This window comes from Astatotilapia calliptera, chromosome 18 (assembly GCF_964374335.1).
Source record: "Astatotilapia calliptera chromosome 18, fAstCal68.1, whole genome shotgun sequence".
Lineage (NCBI taxonomy): Eukaryota > Metazoa > Chordata > Actinopteri > Cichliformes > Cichlidae > Astatotilapia > Astatotilapia calliptera.
This window is the reverse complement of record NC_137439.1, coordinates 31,403,667-31,419,217: the sequence shown is the minus strand read 5'-3', so window position 1 is coordinate 31,419,217 and position 15,551 is coordinate 31,403,667. Positions and strand designations below refer to the sequence as shown.

At 39.3% G+C, this 15,551-nt stretch overlaps 1 protein-coding gene across 1 annotated transcript; it reads right to left on the bottom strand.

Moving 5' to 3' along the window:
• Positions 1–3,429: 3,429 nt before the first annotated feature.
• On the bottom strand, positions 3,430–13,937 carry olfml2bb (olfactomedin-like 2Bb). The gene is made up of 9 exons (XM_026150461.2): positions 13,241–13,937; positions 12,056–12,328; positions 11,832–11,939; positions 10,322–10,483; positions 9,953–10,172; positions 9,400–9,816; positions 8,871–9,047; positions 7,240–7,436; positions 3,430–4,989 (listed from the first exon to the last, which is right to left on the bottom strand). Exons 1-9 carry the CDS (start codon positions 13,493–13,495, stop codon positions 4,594–4,596), a joined length of 2,205 nt encoding a protein of 734 aa, XP_026006246.2. The 5' UTR covers positions 13,496–13,937; the 3' UTR covers positions 3,430–4,593.
• Between the last annotated feature and the right edge of the window lie 1,614 nt (positions 13,938–15,551).

The window sequence follows — 15,551 nt, the reverse complement described above, 5'->3', positions numbered from 1 at the left end:
TACTGGGGTTGCGCTGCACGGTTAAAGAAGACCTCGGGGTTTCCCCGGCTGAACTTGTCCTCGGTCAGCCCCTCCGGGAATTCTTGCCTGAGAGCCCACCCCCGTGCTTCGCTCCCTCTGTGCTGTCTCTCCGTCCCCCAAGAGACTCGTTTTCTCTTCCTGGCCCAGTGCACCATTGTCTGCCCGACACCTTTGTTCCGAGGTCGTTGGACTCTTCGCAGTTTGTTTTTGTCAGGCATGACGCTCATAGGCCTCCGCTGCGTCCACTGTATGACGGCCCCTTTCGGGTTATTCAACCGGGCCGGAAGCATTTCCTTTTGGATTTTGGGGGTCGGCAGGAGGCTGTTTCTATTGACAGACTTAAACCAGCACATGTGCTTCTGGATGATCAGGTGGTGCCAGCTCAGGCCCCCCACCGTGGCTGCCCGCCTTCCACTGGACTGGACAACCCTGCTTCCTCTGGGAGCGCCCCCCACCTGGTGGGGCCCGAGCTATCTTCAGCTTTTCCTGACCGACCATGCCAGCCTGGCCCTCAGGCTCGTTTCCCCTCCGCCAGCTCTCCACCTCCACGGTTCAGCCGTTCTGGACGTTTAATTAAAGCAAGGGTTCTGGACTAGGGGATAACCCTACTGGGTGTTCGGGGGGGGGCATGTGTGGCGGACCGCTGGAGGGCTCCACTCACACCCAGTTCTCAGGAAGTGTTGTTGCTGTGTTTTGGAGGGAAAAGTATTCAGTTGTGTGGTGATGAGTAATAAACCAGCAGTGTTAATCGAGAGCTCTCGTGTCGTCTGTGTTTACCTCCACACTGTATTCTAAATACCACCTTTTTAAACGGTACATGTAACGGAATACAGTTACTCATATTTTGTATTTTAAATACGTAACCGCGGTACACGTATTCCGTTACTCCCCAACACTGTGTCTCTCTATATACTGGACTGTAGCGGAGATGACAATAAAGTTTTGTTTGACTTCAGCAGCGAGCAGGCGCACCGAGGAAAAACATCGGTGCAAATTATAAGTCTGTATCATAATGTCTGCTGTTTCTGTGTTTGTTGTTTTGTTTTTATTTTGTTTTATTTTGCCAGTTGGTTATTAGACGCCGCCCCTCTCCTCCCTGTGCCGCAAGCATATAAGCTGTGGGGCATGGCCACATATCCACATCCACAACTCCACAACTGGGGGGGGAGGTGTCGTATGGATTATGTAATGGAGTAATATTATTTATTAGTGATTGAAGAACACAGAAAAAGAACAACCATAGGTTTCTCTTCAGCACTGTAGCCAGGATGACAAAAGGTTTGAGCTCTGTTGAACCAACCTTTAACCTTAACTAATAATGAGTTCATGAAAAAATTACCCATAACCATCTCACAGACGTAACACTGTGTACAGCTGCTTTAATACCATTGATATTTATTTACACTTTTTTTCTACAATTGATCTTCCTGAGTTAACTTCAGTAATTACTTCCTCCAAACCATCAACGTGTTACACCCCATTCCTACAAGACTGCTCAAAGAATTAATTAATGTTCCAATCTTAAATAGGGTCAACCTATCTCTATTAATCAAATAGGTAACATAGGCCTTCAAACTGGCAGTAATAAAAACCATTACTTAAAAAGCCATTACCTTTACACAGTGGTCTTAGCTAATTATAGGCCAATCTCCAACCTTCCTTTCACATCAAAAATTCTTGAAAGAGTAGTTTTCAAACAGCTAGCAGATCATCTGCAGAGGAATGGTTTATTTGAAGAGCTTCTGTCAGGTTTCAGAGCTCATCACAGCACAGAAACAGCTTTAGTGAAGGTGCAGCGTTCGATACTGTCGACCATAATATGTCAACGTGATTAGAGCATGCTGTCAGTATTAAAGGCACCTCACTGCAGTGGTTTGAATCATATCTGTCTAATAGACTCTAATTTGTTCATGTAAATGGAGAGTACTCTTAACACACTAAGGTTAATTGTGGAATTACAATGGTTTCCTAACTAGGACCAGTTTTGTTTCTGTTATACATGCTTCCTTTAGGCAGTATCATTAGAAGGAATAGGATACAGTTTCACTGCTATGCATCTGATACCCAACTTTATCTGTCCATGAAGCCTGATAACACGCACGAAATGCAGCAATGTCTTAAAGACATAAATTACCTCAAATTTTCTGCTTTTAAATTCAGATAAAGTTGTAGTTTTTGTACTCCACACTAACAGTCTTAGAAATACAGTATCTAACCAGATGTTAACTTTGAGTAGCATTAACTTGGCCTCCAGTAACACTACGAAGAATCTTTGATCAGAATATGCACATATTAAAAAAATACATAGGACTGCTTTCTTCAATTTTATCATCTTATCCATTCTTTCACCCTTAAAATAATCTCTAAACTTTTAACCTCTCATTCGCTTCCAACTTTTTTTCTTTTGCTTTTCCTTCTTTTTTTCTTTCTTAACCAAGTCCTATTTTGGTAGTCTCTTTTTTGTTTTCTTTGGTATAAATATAAATAACCTTTAAGTGAGTGTAATTGCAACCCAAAGATTTTGATCTCCATGAGAGCCCTTCTCTATCGTTCTTTTGTTTCTTTGTTTAAAGTTTTAGCTCAGTGGTATTTTAGAATGTGTATCTAGATACCACTGTTATCTTTAAACTAGACATTATGCATTGCATGTTTAAAGACTACTCTGTCAGAAGAGAGCATCCTTAGCATATGACTTCTACTGTGAGTGTGTGTCTATTTGTGTGGTCTCCTTGCTTTCAGGCGTTTAGAACAAGTCATTCAAAGTGGTACAGAACACACACACACTAACGCATTCACTCAGTTTGGCAAGTCTGTAGTGTATGTGTATGGGCGTCTTTCTTCTGCATCCTGCTCAGTGGTCACTTACCACACACACTCCACCACCACATCAACATGATGGTTATATAACTTTTGATGTCATCTCCACTGATGTTCCACTGAGTTTTAGTGGAATATTCCTGCTCAGAATTTATGCATTTGAAATCAGCTTGGACTTAATGTCATTCACTTATCTTTAACGTTTTTCAAACAAATTTTTTTTCTAAATTTCATTTCTTTCTTGTTACAACTTTGCTGTGCACACACATACTTTTTCAGCTGGTAAGACTGTAGAGCAGAGATAAAGAGCTGGCTGAAATGAACCAGATTGGAAGAACAGCGGCAGTGAGCAGTGCATCACCCTGTTTGTACCCATGTGTGTTTCTCTAACATGTAGCAGGTCTGATGTGTGTCCCGAGCATTTCCAGTTTGAAGTTCAACAGCATCTGGCCCAGGGTTTATTTTCCATCCTGTGTTCCTTCCAGTGGCTCTGCTGCTTCCAGGAAAATTTAATCATACCTCACAAATAATGCCCACAACAGGATACAGAGGCACACAGAGAAGGAGAAAAGTGAGTCAATGACACTGAAAAACGTTTGAATCGTTTTATTATAAATGTACAAACTCCTAGTTAAGCAGTCAAAATTCTTGCCCTTGTCCTATTTTGGTTGTAAAAAAAAAAAAAAACCCAGACAAGTTAAAAATTATTTTACCACTTCTATCAACAATGGGAAATACATTAAAAGGACAAACAATAAAAATTTTATCACAAAGAAAATAACAGGCAATTACTTCAATACAAAATCTGAAAAAAAAAAATCACTGGTTATACTGGTTACATGGGGCATATCATATGCAAATCTGCTTTCATTAAGCAAAGAATTTGAAAAGCTGTATTTGCTGTATTTGAGGCTGATTTGTGTAATTTTGACTCTGTGTAGATTAAAGAAAGTTCAAAATAAATTTAAACTTGTTGACCTATTTCTTGTTTTTTTTTCTCTTTTAAGTCATTAAAGATGTATGTTGTACAATCATTCCACTCTGTAAAAAGAGCAGTTCAAAGACATCTTGAAAAGCCCCAAATTACCATAACATTCATGGTCATTATGAGTAAATATAAACCTCTGCCCAACTTACAGTCCCTTACTGTTTCCACATCCACTATAACCAAAACAATTGTTGCTTCTGATAAATCATTTTGCCCAGAAAAGGTTATAAGACCATTTCCAAACAAAATGAAGTCACTCTACGGTGAGAAAGATTATTGATGTGGAAAATATTCAAGACATTTGCCAATTGTCCCAGAAGTTAACATCCCAGCAATTCCCCCTAAGGTCAGATCATACAGTGCTCAGAGAAATTGCAACCAAAGAGCTACATCTCAGAATCTACAAGCCCTAATTAGTATGTTAAATGTTACAGTTCATGACAGTGAAATAAGAAAACAATTGAACTAGTATGGATTGTTTGAAACACTGCTGCCAGGAAAAAGTATCTTCTTCTTCATGTCACCCAAGATACAATACAATTCTGCTTTTCTTGTCTGCAAGTGCTGTGTCCGACAGTTACTGACTTAAGTGCGTGCACATCAGAGCAGCAACCCAGTGACCACACAGTGTTTAATTTATCCACAGTCTTTTCGAAACAAAACACAGACGGAATATCTGTTCAGTTTTCATATTTCTTCCATCCTCGGCTTTGTTTTGACTCACTGGACAAACTAAATTGCCAAATATTCATCTAACCATCTGCCCATTATTCTAAATAAGCAAAAATGACATCATACATCATCTGATGACCATTATCCCATGAGTACAGTTTCTTGTCCAGTGGACAATAAGCCAGCTGGGAGTTATGTGCATGCATGTTTGTGAACGCCAGGCTAGGCACTGTGTGCGTAAGCGTGTGAGTGTCAAATGCGTAGGTCACGTTTGCATAGCGACGCTCCATACTATCCACTGCATAAAGCACACCACATACCAAGAAGCTGTTACCGTAACGACCTCTTCTGAGACCTGTGCGAAAGGTCTGTATTGGCTGAAGGTCTCGAGGGTGGAGGTGGATTAGCAGGATAACTTCCTGGTGGAAGCCCTCTGTGTCCAAAGCAGGGTAAAGCAGCCACAGGCCGGACTCATCTACCGCAAACTCAACCTGCAAAATACACAAGCTCAAGTTTGTATGACTTTTGCATCTTAAAATAATTTTAGACTGCAATCTTTCAGGTTGTTGTTTTGGTTTTAGAACCTAGAATTTTACTGACTGCAGTGGGAATTTTCATTCCCACTGCAGTTATTCATCTGCAGCAGGCAGCTGTTTACATACTGTTCTTAGCTCTCCAGACAGCAGATTAAGGTAGATTAAGGTAGTCCTTGCTGGTGGAGATCAAAAACAGATTTAGAGAATCTTTAAAGAGATTTTAAAGAGTTTAAAGAGAGCCTGACTGGCTGACTTTTCTTTCTAACTACAGTTGAGGCCAAAATTATTAGCCCCCCAGGAATTTTGGAACATTTTGCTAAACTTTTGCCCAACGTTTGCAGCATTGATGAAACTTGATACATTCAAACATTCACCAGTGCGATTTAGTAGCTTTCGGTACATTTTGTAATATAAAATACCTTTTTAGGTTTGCTTCATATCAAATATAATAAAAAATGGGGAGGTCAAAAATATTAGCCCCATGTGAATGTTTGCTTTCAAAACGCCTAGAGTAATTAACCAGTCAGCTTTGAAACCACATCTGTGCAGTCAACTGGCTTCCTAACAACATTCAATTGGCATAAAAAGGGTTCAAGGAACAGGGCATGAGAAGAACTACTGTTACTGGCCATGCCAAAGATAAAGGAAATAATTCTGGAGCTCAGAAAAAAAGATAGTAGAGGCTCATGATAAGGGGGAAGGCTACATGCCATTTCCAAGCAATTCACAGTGTCTAGAACTGCTGTATGTTGCATCATTGCCAAGTCCAAGGAGACAAATTCTGTAAGAAACAAACCTGGCCGTGGCCGTAAGTTCAAGATTTCAAGAACCCTGGAGACGAAAATAGACACAGATGTCAGCAAGGAACACCTGCCAAGACGATTGTTACTGACCTGGCTTCTTCTGGAGTTGATGTTTCAAAGAACACAGTTGTGACGGCTATTTATCATGGTGAACTTCAGGGGCATCATCCCAGAAGAACACTTTTACTCAAAGAGCTGCACATCACAGTCCGACTGAGGTTTGCCAATGAACATTTGTAAGGTAAAGATCAGTTTTGGAAGTGCTTTGATCTGATGAGACTAAACTGGAACTGTTTCAGCACATAGTTGTTGCTTATGTTTGGCAAAGAAAGGCACAGGCCTTCAACCCCAGGAACACAGTTGGGAACATCCTGCTGTGAGGCTGTTTTCAGGCACAGGGAGCCTTGTTTGGTTGCATGGCATCATGAAAAAATAAATTATGTTGACATTTTGAAAGAGAAAATGCAGAAATCCGCTCATAGTCTAGGCTTAGGTTGTCGCTGGGTCTTCCAACAAGGCAATGACCCAAAGCATACATCAACATTAGTCCAACAGTTCCTCAAGGGTACCAAAACCAAGATCCTGGAGTGGCCCGCACAGAGCACAGACCTCAATCCTATTGAGAATCTGTGGCAAGTGCTCCAAGTGAATGTCCATGCTTGGAGCACTTGCTCCAAGCATTGTTCTAGCTCATCCAAATTGAAACCATTCAATTTGGATGAGCTAGAACAATTTGAAATGGAGGAATGGGCCAAAATCCCTCAGAAGACCTGTGCAAACCTAGTAATGACCTACTCTAAGAAATTGTTGTCAGTTGTGGCTCAGAAAGGGTACAGTATATGACTATTAATGGCCATGGGGCTAATAATTTTGGATGTCTCATTTTTGCCCTTTCTTGTTTTAATTTGGTGTATCAATAAAATATCCTAATTAACCTTAGTGGACATTGTTGTTTTGGAAACAGATACACTATACAAAACAGAGACTTGTTGTTAATGGTCATTTTCACACTAAAATCGCACACACACATATAAACATCCACATTCCAACATATACACATCCACATTCCAATGTATGGAACATACACCCACTGATGTATATAAATAAAGACCAGGGCAGTGGCAGAGCGCGAGTGCCTGAGCCCTCACTCCCGTGCGGGTGCTCTGTGACTGCCCTTGCTGCAAGTAAAACTGTGTGTTTCTCCTCTCTGATTCTCAGCTGAAGAAGTGTCTTAGAATACATCTCTTGACAGAAACAAACCACAAAAGTGATCAGTTTAGTAATTTATAATGTTCCCACACATAATTTTAATGATGCTTGAAAGACTTCTAAATGTTCTTGTTTAAATCATTATGGAGTACTTCTTGGGCCGTTATTTAAAAATGAAAGTAATGAGTCTTACTTCAGTCTGTGTCTTGTGAATTTGCTCCTCCAGTAAAGCATCGTGCAGTGTGGTCCACGCAGCCACATATCTGTGCCTCAGGTCATATCTGATAACGTCCCTGCTGAAGGCTCGATTATAGTAGAAAGCTCCATTAAACACAACATGGCCTGTTCCAGTGAAACTGTAAGGTAGCTTGTATGAATTACTTGTCTGACCTGAACAGGAAGGACACACAGAAAATAGATATGCACAACCTTAATGATCATCAAACTAAGATATGTCCATCATGTAGAGAAAATATTTTACTGCAACTGATTGATTGATTGATTGATTGATTGATTGATTGATTGATTGATTGATTGATTGATTGATCATACTTTATTCATCCCGAGGGAAATTGGGTTAATAAACATTGCAACGATTTTTACCTTAATTAATAACAGTATTTCAAATGGTTAAAAATTTATTTTGTTTTCTAATAACACTAATGTTGAGACTAGATTATTTTTGTTTATAATGTTATGCAATAAATCAGACTGTATTTTATATTTCATATTTGGTTTCACAATTATCCTCTCATTTGTACTGTCTTATAATTAAAAGACCCGCCTCCACACCCTTTAAAAAACAAACTTGTTTCCAGGCTGTGGATGATCTTTGTCTTTGTCAAGAAATTTTTTAAAACTATTTCAGCTTTTTAGAAACATCTTGGTTTCAAGCATCCAATGAAGAACAACAAATATGATTTTTGTCAAAGCCTTGTGATTAAGTAATCGTCATTAGGATATTGAGCTAAGTAATTGTCATTGTAAAATTTCCCCAAATTGAGAAGCCTTATTTTCTAAGGCAGAAAATCCCTGCAATATCCAGGAGAAGACAAATATTACATGCTCGTGCATCAAAATGATGTTCAGGCTAACTTTTCATCCAGATGCAAAGGCGAAGGCAGTTTTACATCACTGCAAAGGGACAGCTATGGTAGATGAATGCCCTTTCCTGAGCCTGGTTCTGCTGGAGGCCCCTTCTTGTTAAAATGGTGTTCTTCCTTCCCACCGTCACCAAATACTAGCTCATAATGAGCCGTATGCTCATCAGGGTTCTCTCTAATAGTGTCTATTACATGGGCCTTTCCTTACAATATGAAGCACTTGGAACAACTGTTGTTATCTACTGGCACTACACAAATAACCATTAATTTAAACTATTTTTACGTACTTTATGAAACCTCATTTAAAATGAAATTGGCAACCAAGATTTAGAGGATTAAATATAAAAATCATTTGATTGTTAAGTATCTAAACTTTAACTCCTAGACCTGGTAATATTGAAACACAGGTGCTAAAATGAATTTCACAAGTGTATAGCATTTTACCATACTCGTGTTCAGCTTGAAGGACCTGATTCTAATCCATGAATATTTTTCTAACACATCCATTGTGTGTGAAATATTGTTTCCTGTTTTTCTGGTTTTTTACTTTTACGGATCTTCATGTCACTGTTTGTTCTGTCGTTCAAATATGAAATGCATTTGTCAGTGGAATCTGTTCTGATTGCTAAAACATTGATAGAACTTTTATGAGATTAATTAGGGTACCTGACACTGTTTGAGATTAGAAGATAATTTTTTTCACAAACACAAACCTCTGTACCTAATTTGAAGGTGTCCATGTCTCGGAACTCCAGTAGGTTGTTGCCATAGTGACCACTAGTGAGGTAGATGACGTTCCCATGACCACGAGCATCTCTCATCCAGGCTCCATCACTAAGGCCATAAGTATTTTTCTGGACCGGTTCAGAGATGCTGGCTACTGTGTCCTTACACACTCCTGTAAAAATACACATTAGGTGTCAGTAAGGATACACCTACTACCAGATGAGGTATTACAATACGCCGATCAGCCAAAATGCTATAATTACACCTTTCTAGTAATTATTTTGTCTGTCTAATATCTATAAGACTAAACAGTTATGTTGAAAAGGGAAACTATTGATAGAGACCAAGACCACATTTTTTTTATCAGGCTGGGAAGCTGAAACTGAAGGCATTTTAACACAGGATTTTGTGAGATCTCCCTCAAGTGGCCACTGGAGCCCTGGAGGTTACCATTTCATTTTTATGAAATAATCAACATTATTAGCTTCATATGGAAATGAATAGGTTCATTAGTCTTACTCTACCTGGCTTTTTGGTAACCACTGGTTGGTCAGCGGGGCTCTCTGTCCAGCTGAGGCGGCTTTTGGTTCTTGAATGAGGCGCTGAGGTGGGAGCTGCACCAATAGGTGGAGTGATATTGGTGTCTGAGGGTGAAGTGGTATACTGGCTGACAGGCGCAGTGGGGTGAATAGCAGTTCTGGTAGTTAAGGATTTTTGGGTAGTTGCCGTTGGGTTTGGAGTTGTTGTGGAGGAGCGAACTGGTTGGGTTGCAGTTATGGTTTGTTGGCTGGTAGATGGGGGAGCTGTTGGTGGATGGGATGGTGAAGATCTGGTCAAAGGTATGTCTTTGAGGTCTGGCTTTATGGTAGTTTTTGAAGGCCTGTTAGGTGGCAGCTGCTCAGACACCTGCAAATCCACTGATGATTTTGTGGTTACAGAAGCTACAAGACAAGATAAAAGAAGAAAGGGCCTTTCTCTGTAATTTTTAAAATAAATTTTTACCTTTGATTAAATTAAAAAAGCCTTTAGCACATAACTTGAAAGCATTGATTTTACAGATCAATGCAATAGACTTACTGTTCTGTGCTTTGCCTTTCTTATCCTCCTTGTAGCTCTCTTCCTCTGCCTTGTAAAAGGTCACACCCCTGATGACAACAGTGTTTTTGTCTTTCATTTGCTGCTTTGGCTCTGTCTTCTCTTTGATCGGCTTTCGTGTTTCTGTCTGATTCCTGATTGGGTTCTGTTCCTCCACACCATCTTGCTGGTGGTTTGTCTTCAGCTGGCTGTCATAATTCTTCTGTAAGAGAAAATTCAGTCTCGTTTATAATGAAGAGGGACTATCTATGCATGATAGCAATCTTCTAGAAGAGTGCACAGCATAAAATCAGACAAGAGTTTGTCTTGACTTGTGATCTGTTAAGATGCAGATTTTCACAAGGTTTTTACCTGCTTGTGGGCGTAGGGAGCTGCTCCACTTTTAACTCTTGAGCGCTCATCATTCAGTTTCTTTTTTTTCGGCTGGATCTTTTTTTCTTTATCCTTTTCCCTCGCTCTTTCCTTTACACGTTCTTTCTCTCTCATTCTTTCAGTCAAATTTTGTGTGAATGCCTTGAGTTCAGAAAAAGACACATGCAGGGTCAACCAACTATTTCAGGTGACATCACTTTGCACTTAGTCTGGACTCTGTGAATATACAAATATATATTTTTAGAAGTCTGGATATTCAGTTCAATTTTATTTATACAGCGCCAAATCACAACAGTCAAGACGACTATCTTACAATCTATTATTGTAAGGTAGACCCTACAATAATAAATACAGAGAAAAACCCAACAATCATAGGACCCCATATGAGCAAGCACTTTAGCGACAGTGGGAAGGAAAAACTCCCTTTTAACAGGAAGAAACCTCCGGCAGAACCAGGCTCATGGAGGGGCGGGGCCATCTGCTGCCACTGGTTGGGGAGAGAGAAGTAAGACAGGATAAAAAGCATGCTGTGGAAGAGGGCCAGTGATTAATAACAGGTATGATTCAGTGCGGAGAGGTCTATTAAAACATAGTGAGTGAGAAAGGTGACTGAAGAAGAAATACTTAATGCATCATGGGAATCCACCAGCAGCCTACACCTATTGCAGCATAACTAAAGGAGGATTCAGGGTCACCTAATCCAGCCCTAACTATATGCATATCAAAAAGGAAAGTTTTAAGCCTAATCTTAAAAGTGGAGAGAGTGTGAGTATGAATGTTATCTGTCTCTCTGGTTCAGTCCTGTGTACCCTGCCTCTGACCCTAAACAAAATCACAGAAATATTTCTTTAATAGTAAAACTTCTATGGCTTAAAGACAATACCAACTATATATATTTTTTCAATTAATTGTAAAAATAAGCTATTCCAGTATTGCAGTACAGCCATCCATGTAGGGGTATCATATTTCAAGGAAATGTCCAACAATCATATTTCTGATATTTAAAAAAAATGAATACATTTTGTTGATTTTTGCGGCTCACAGACAACAAACTTTACAAGTGTAAGTGAGTGACGGGCATTTGCCATCCTTCTTTTCCAGTGAGCTACTTGCAGCATTATAGTACAATAGTAGTGACACAGTCAAATGTAAACGCAAAAGTAGCCAACGTGTTTTCCTTGGAAATTTTAAGTAAAGGGAAGTTGCAACAATGTCAAGAGTTTAGAGCACATAACTGGTATACTAGTATTGCCCTAAAGTATATGATATGGCACAGTTTAACATCCAAGCACAGTCAAAGAGCAAGCTGACAGAGGATATGAAGAAGCAAAAGTGTTTAGTTTTACTATTTGTTTGTGTTAGCAGGTCTGTCTACCTTTGCAAAGCTTCTGCATTAAAAATATATACATGCTCTACATAAGAGTATGTACTGTATACAAACTATCAGTTTTGATTTTTAATAGGTGATTTTTGGACAACATGTACTCACCTTCTCTATGTTGTCCACCCTGGTCAGTAGCTTGGTGGTAACAGAATGGAGCTTTAACAAGTCCATTCCATACAGAGAGACTTCCAACAAGTCAATGATAGTTGCCAGCTAAACAAAATCAAGAAATTGTTTTTTTTTAAATTATTATTAGTTAAACATCTTCCTGCTCAAAACTAACTTAACAGTGTATCATCAGTAACCAGAACACATGTATATGTTTCTACCTTGATGTCATCTTTGCTCGCTTCCTGTAGTTTTTTAAACCTGTACTCTCCCTCGCAGGGATTGACAGCGGAAGGTGGAGCCATGCACACACACTTCTTGCAGTCTGTTCCTTTGGTAATTGTCTCTACAGTGTAAAAATCCCGAGATGGTGATTTTAGGTCACTTTCATGGACATGGCTGCAGTCGGATCGCTTAATTGGTCGAACAACACAGCGACACACACAGTCGGATCCTGAAGACACTGTTTTTACTTTGTCGTAATCTCCCAGCAACTGAAACAGAGGCAGAAAGTTGTCTTTCTCAGTATATTTTTTCCACAATATAGGCCAGATAGCAGGAAACCTGAATAAATAGTGAATGTAAAATTAATAGTATATTATACTATACTTATATTATAATTTATTTAGCAGAAATGCAGGAACTAAAATCAGAAAAAGAGTTGAAATGTCTGACGATATGCAGCTGCAACAGTGGTGAGCTGTGTGGAATGAAGACAGCTATAGGCATTTACAAACAGGCCCTCTTGGTTTGGACTACTTACAGTTTGAGGATATTACATAACCAACCACCAGGGGGATGCAAACTTTTACCATAGTGTACACTCACACACACACACAGCTCTAGGCTTGATTTACCATGACAGTATGAGGTAAAAGGAAATTTCCCGTATAGTTAAACTTTTGGAATCGCTGTGTCAGAAACAACCCCTGAAATCCAACTCAAGATGGAAAACGAGAGGTTCAGGGTTCACTGTTTAAAGCAAAGTAAGTCCTAACAGCACAAGTGCTGTGGGATCTCATGTGGTTTTCCCTTGGTGAGGTAGATGGAAAGTTTTGCTGAGGTACTAACTGCTGTTACTCAGTTGAAGTCTCCTGGAAGAAGAATTAAGCAGGTCACAGGTCATGGATTGAAGTTTTAGTTTTTATAATTTGCATAAAAGAGCATGGCTTTGCAGAACTTTACTTCAGTTCAGTCAAATGTAAAAATAGGTCAAACAGCACATCATCTTGTGCTTTTAACTTTTGAAACGTTTTAAATTTGATAACTGCCTTAATTATTAAAACTAGGAATTTCTGTTCTCCCAACTCATTCGCAGTATGTGAATATACATAAACTTCTTTGTCAGTGTAGTTTAACATAGAATACAATTAATCATAAAAAGGCGCACATTATAGTTCACAAACCTGGCTTATTATATTCTCTTGGTTTTCCAGCTCGTCCTCCAGAGGCTCGACAGTGGGTTGGAACTGTGGAACTCTCCCCTGAGTGGCTTTCTCCGGGAACTGGTGACTACCCTCTGCTTTGCTTGTGGAGTTGGCATCTTTAATCGGCCTCAGCTCGTCGGTTTCAGCTAGCAGCATCTTCTCCCGAATGCTTCCGTCCACCGCCAGGCTTCTTACAGCACAGCAGAAAATCAGCAGTGAAAGTCCGCGCCACATTTCTGCACAGCAGCTAAGGATAAGAAGGACTCTGTATACAAACTAGTCTTTATCAGGTAGTTGTAGCCAAAAATTGCGGAGCAAGTACGAATGAATAAACACCCACGCATCAAACGGTGCAGTAAATTACTTCACTAGAAAGTAGGCTTATTGTCCGGGTAAAAACGAGTCCATAAAACGGTTTAGCTTGAAAAAAAAAGTACTCAAACTTAAAAAAGAAAGAAAGATCTCGTGTACTTGTTATTTTTTTATGAAGACTCGTATTAAAATAATTGTTGTAAAAGAAACGAATTAAAAGCTAAAATAATAATAATAATTTTTTAAAAAAGGTTGCTTTAACTCGGGTCAGTGTGACGTGTCGCCGGTGAGCTGAATGGCACCGACGGACCTCAACACCGGCCCCAATCAGAACTGGACTAACTGCGCTCGAGCCTGAGCCTGAAGTGGGAGTGGGACAGATGGGCGGGGAGGGAGAGGGGAGAGAGAGAGAGCAGAAAGGCTCCAGGTTGAACACTTAACATTACACACAGCTTACTGCAGCTTGCCAGCCAATCAAAGTAGCCTAACTGGGCACTGCAAAGGTCCCGAGCGGTTTATCATGTCACAACTGTTTTTGCTTTACCAGTAAACCTCACGGTATGTTCACGTTTAATAAGGTTCCCATTAAAACCGATGTCAAACAATTTTCTTACTATTAATGTCTCGAAATATACTACAAGGTATTTAGTTTAACCAGAATATCTGAAAACGGATCCTGCTTATTGTAACAAAAACTATTAGAAATATAGAGACTTTTTTCAAATTATATTTTAATATTTATATAAAAATACGTCATATCGTATATGAAAAATTATACAAACAAGTTAAACTATTGTATCATTCCTAACTCTTTGTGTCTTTCATAAACACATGGCCATTAGAATGTCATCAAATATACACCCATCCGTTCACTTCCGCTTATCCATTTCAGGGTTGTGAGTTGGACTCACGAAAAGGCACTTTCGCTGTAGTAGGGAATTGTGCTTTTTGTGATTGTCTTCCATGTACATGCTGTTCAATGATGTTCATATTAAGTATGGACAAAATTCTAGGTCAGTGTTTGAAAAAGTAACCCCTATGAGCCACAAACTCATAAGACTGCAAACAAACTCTAAGTGTTCTGTACAAAAACCCAGTTATAAAGTACACCAAAAGCTGAAAGTTATGTTTTGTTGTGTTAGCTAAATATTGTGGAAATCACAGTGCTCATTAAAATGTGTTTAGAATTTGCAAATTGATGATGATTTATCTAAAAAATCATGTTGTCGCCTACATAAGCTGCCTTCATAGGTTGACGGTATTGGAATTGATTAAACTGGTCCTGTGTTTACTCCTTGTCAGAGTGTGAATAGCCTAGCTCTGGCTGAGCATAGAAGCCCCACCCTGGCTGAGCATAGAAGCCCCACCCATTTGATTTAAAAGAGGAGGGGCTTAAAACAGCTTGTTTCAGACACTCTGCAACAAAGCCGGTAAAAGATGAAGAAGTTTATTTTTTAAAAGCTACTCCTTCACTGTCCAAGAATAAAGCCAAATTGAACTTTAAATAAACACAATACAAAATATAATCTTTAAGAGATTTAGTTAAATTTGCTATTATCTGGAAACTGTATATTTTGAAATGTAGAAGGTTAGGGTCTAGACTTTCATTGGTTGCTACAAAGGTACTTTTTTCATCTTAGTATATAAGGTTGACTTCAAAGTTTTACAGATTCAGCAGAGTTGAGAAAGGTTCAAATAATTATTACTTAAATAAGTTCATTTTTCCATTTGCCGTCTTGTTCTTTTGGTCACTACCCACAGTTCTAGCTCAGAGGTGGGGGCAGGAACATAGACTGATTAATAACGATCTCTCCGTGAACTGCCACAGATAACCCAAAGATGAGGGACTAAATGCTTGTTATCTTTTCTAACTTGTTCAATAAATGCATCACATAAAAAAATACTTATGTTGTTAGGTAAGGGTATTATGTTAAACATGTCACTCTTGTGCATACCAGCAGATGGCCTTGCAAGGATG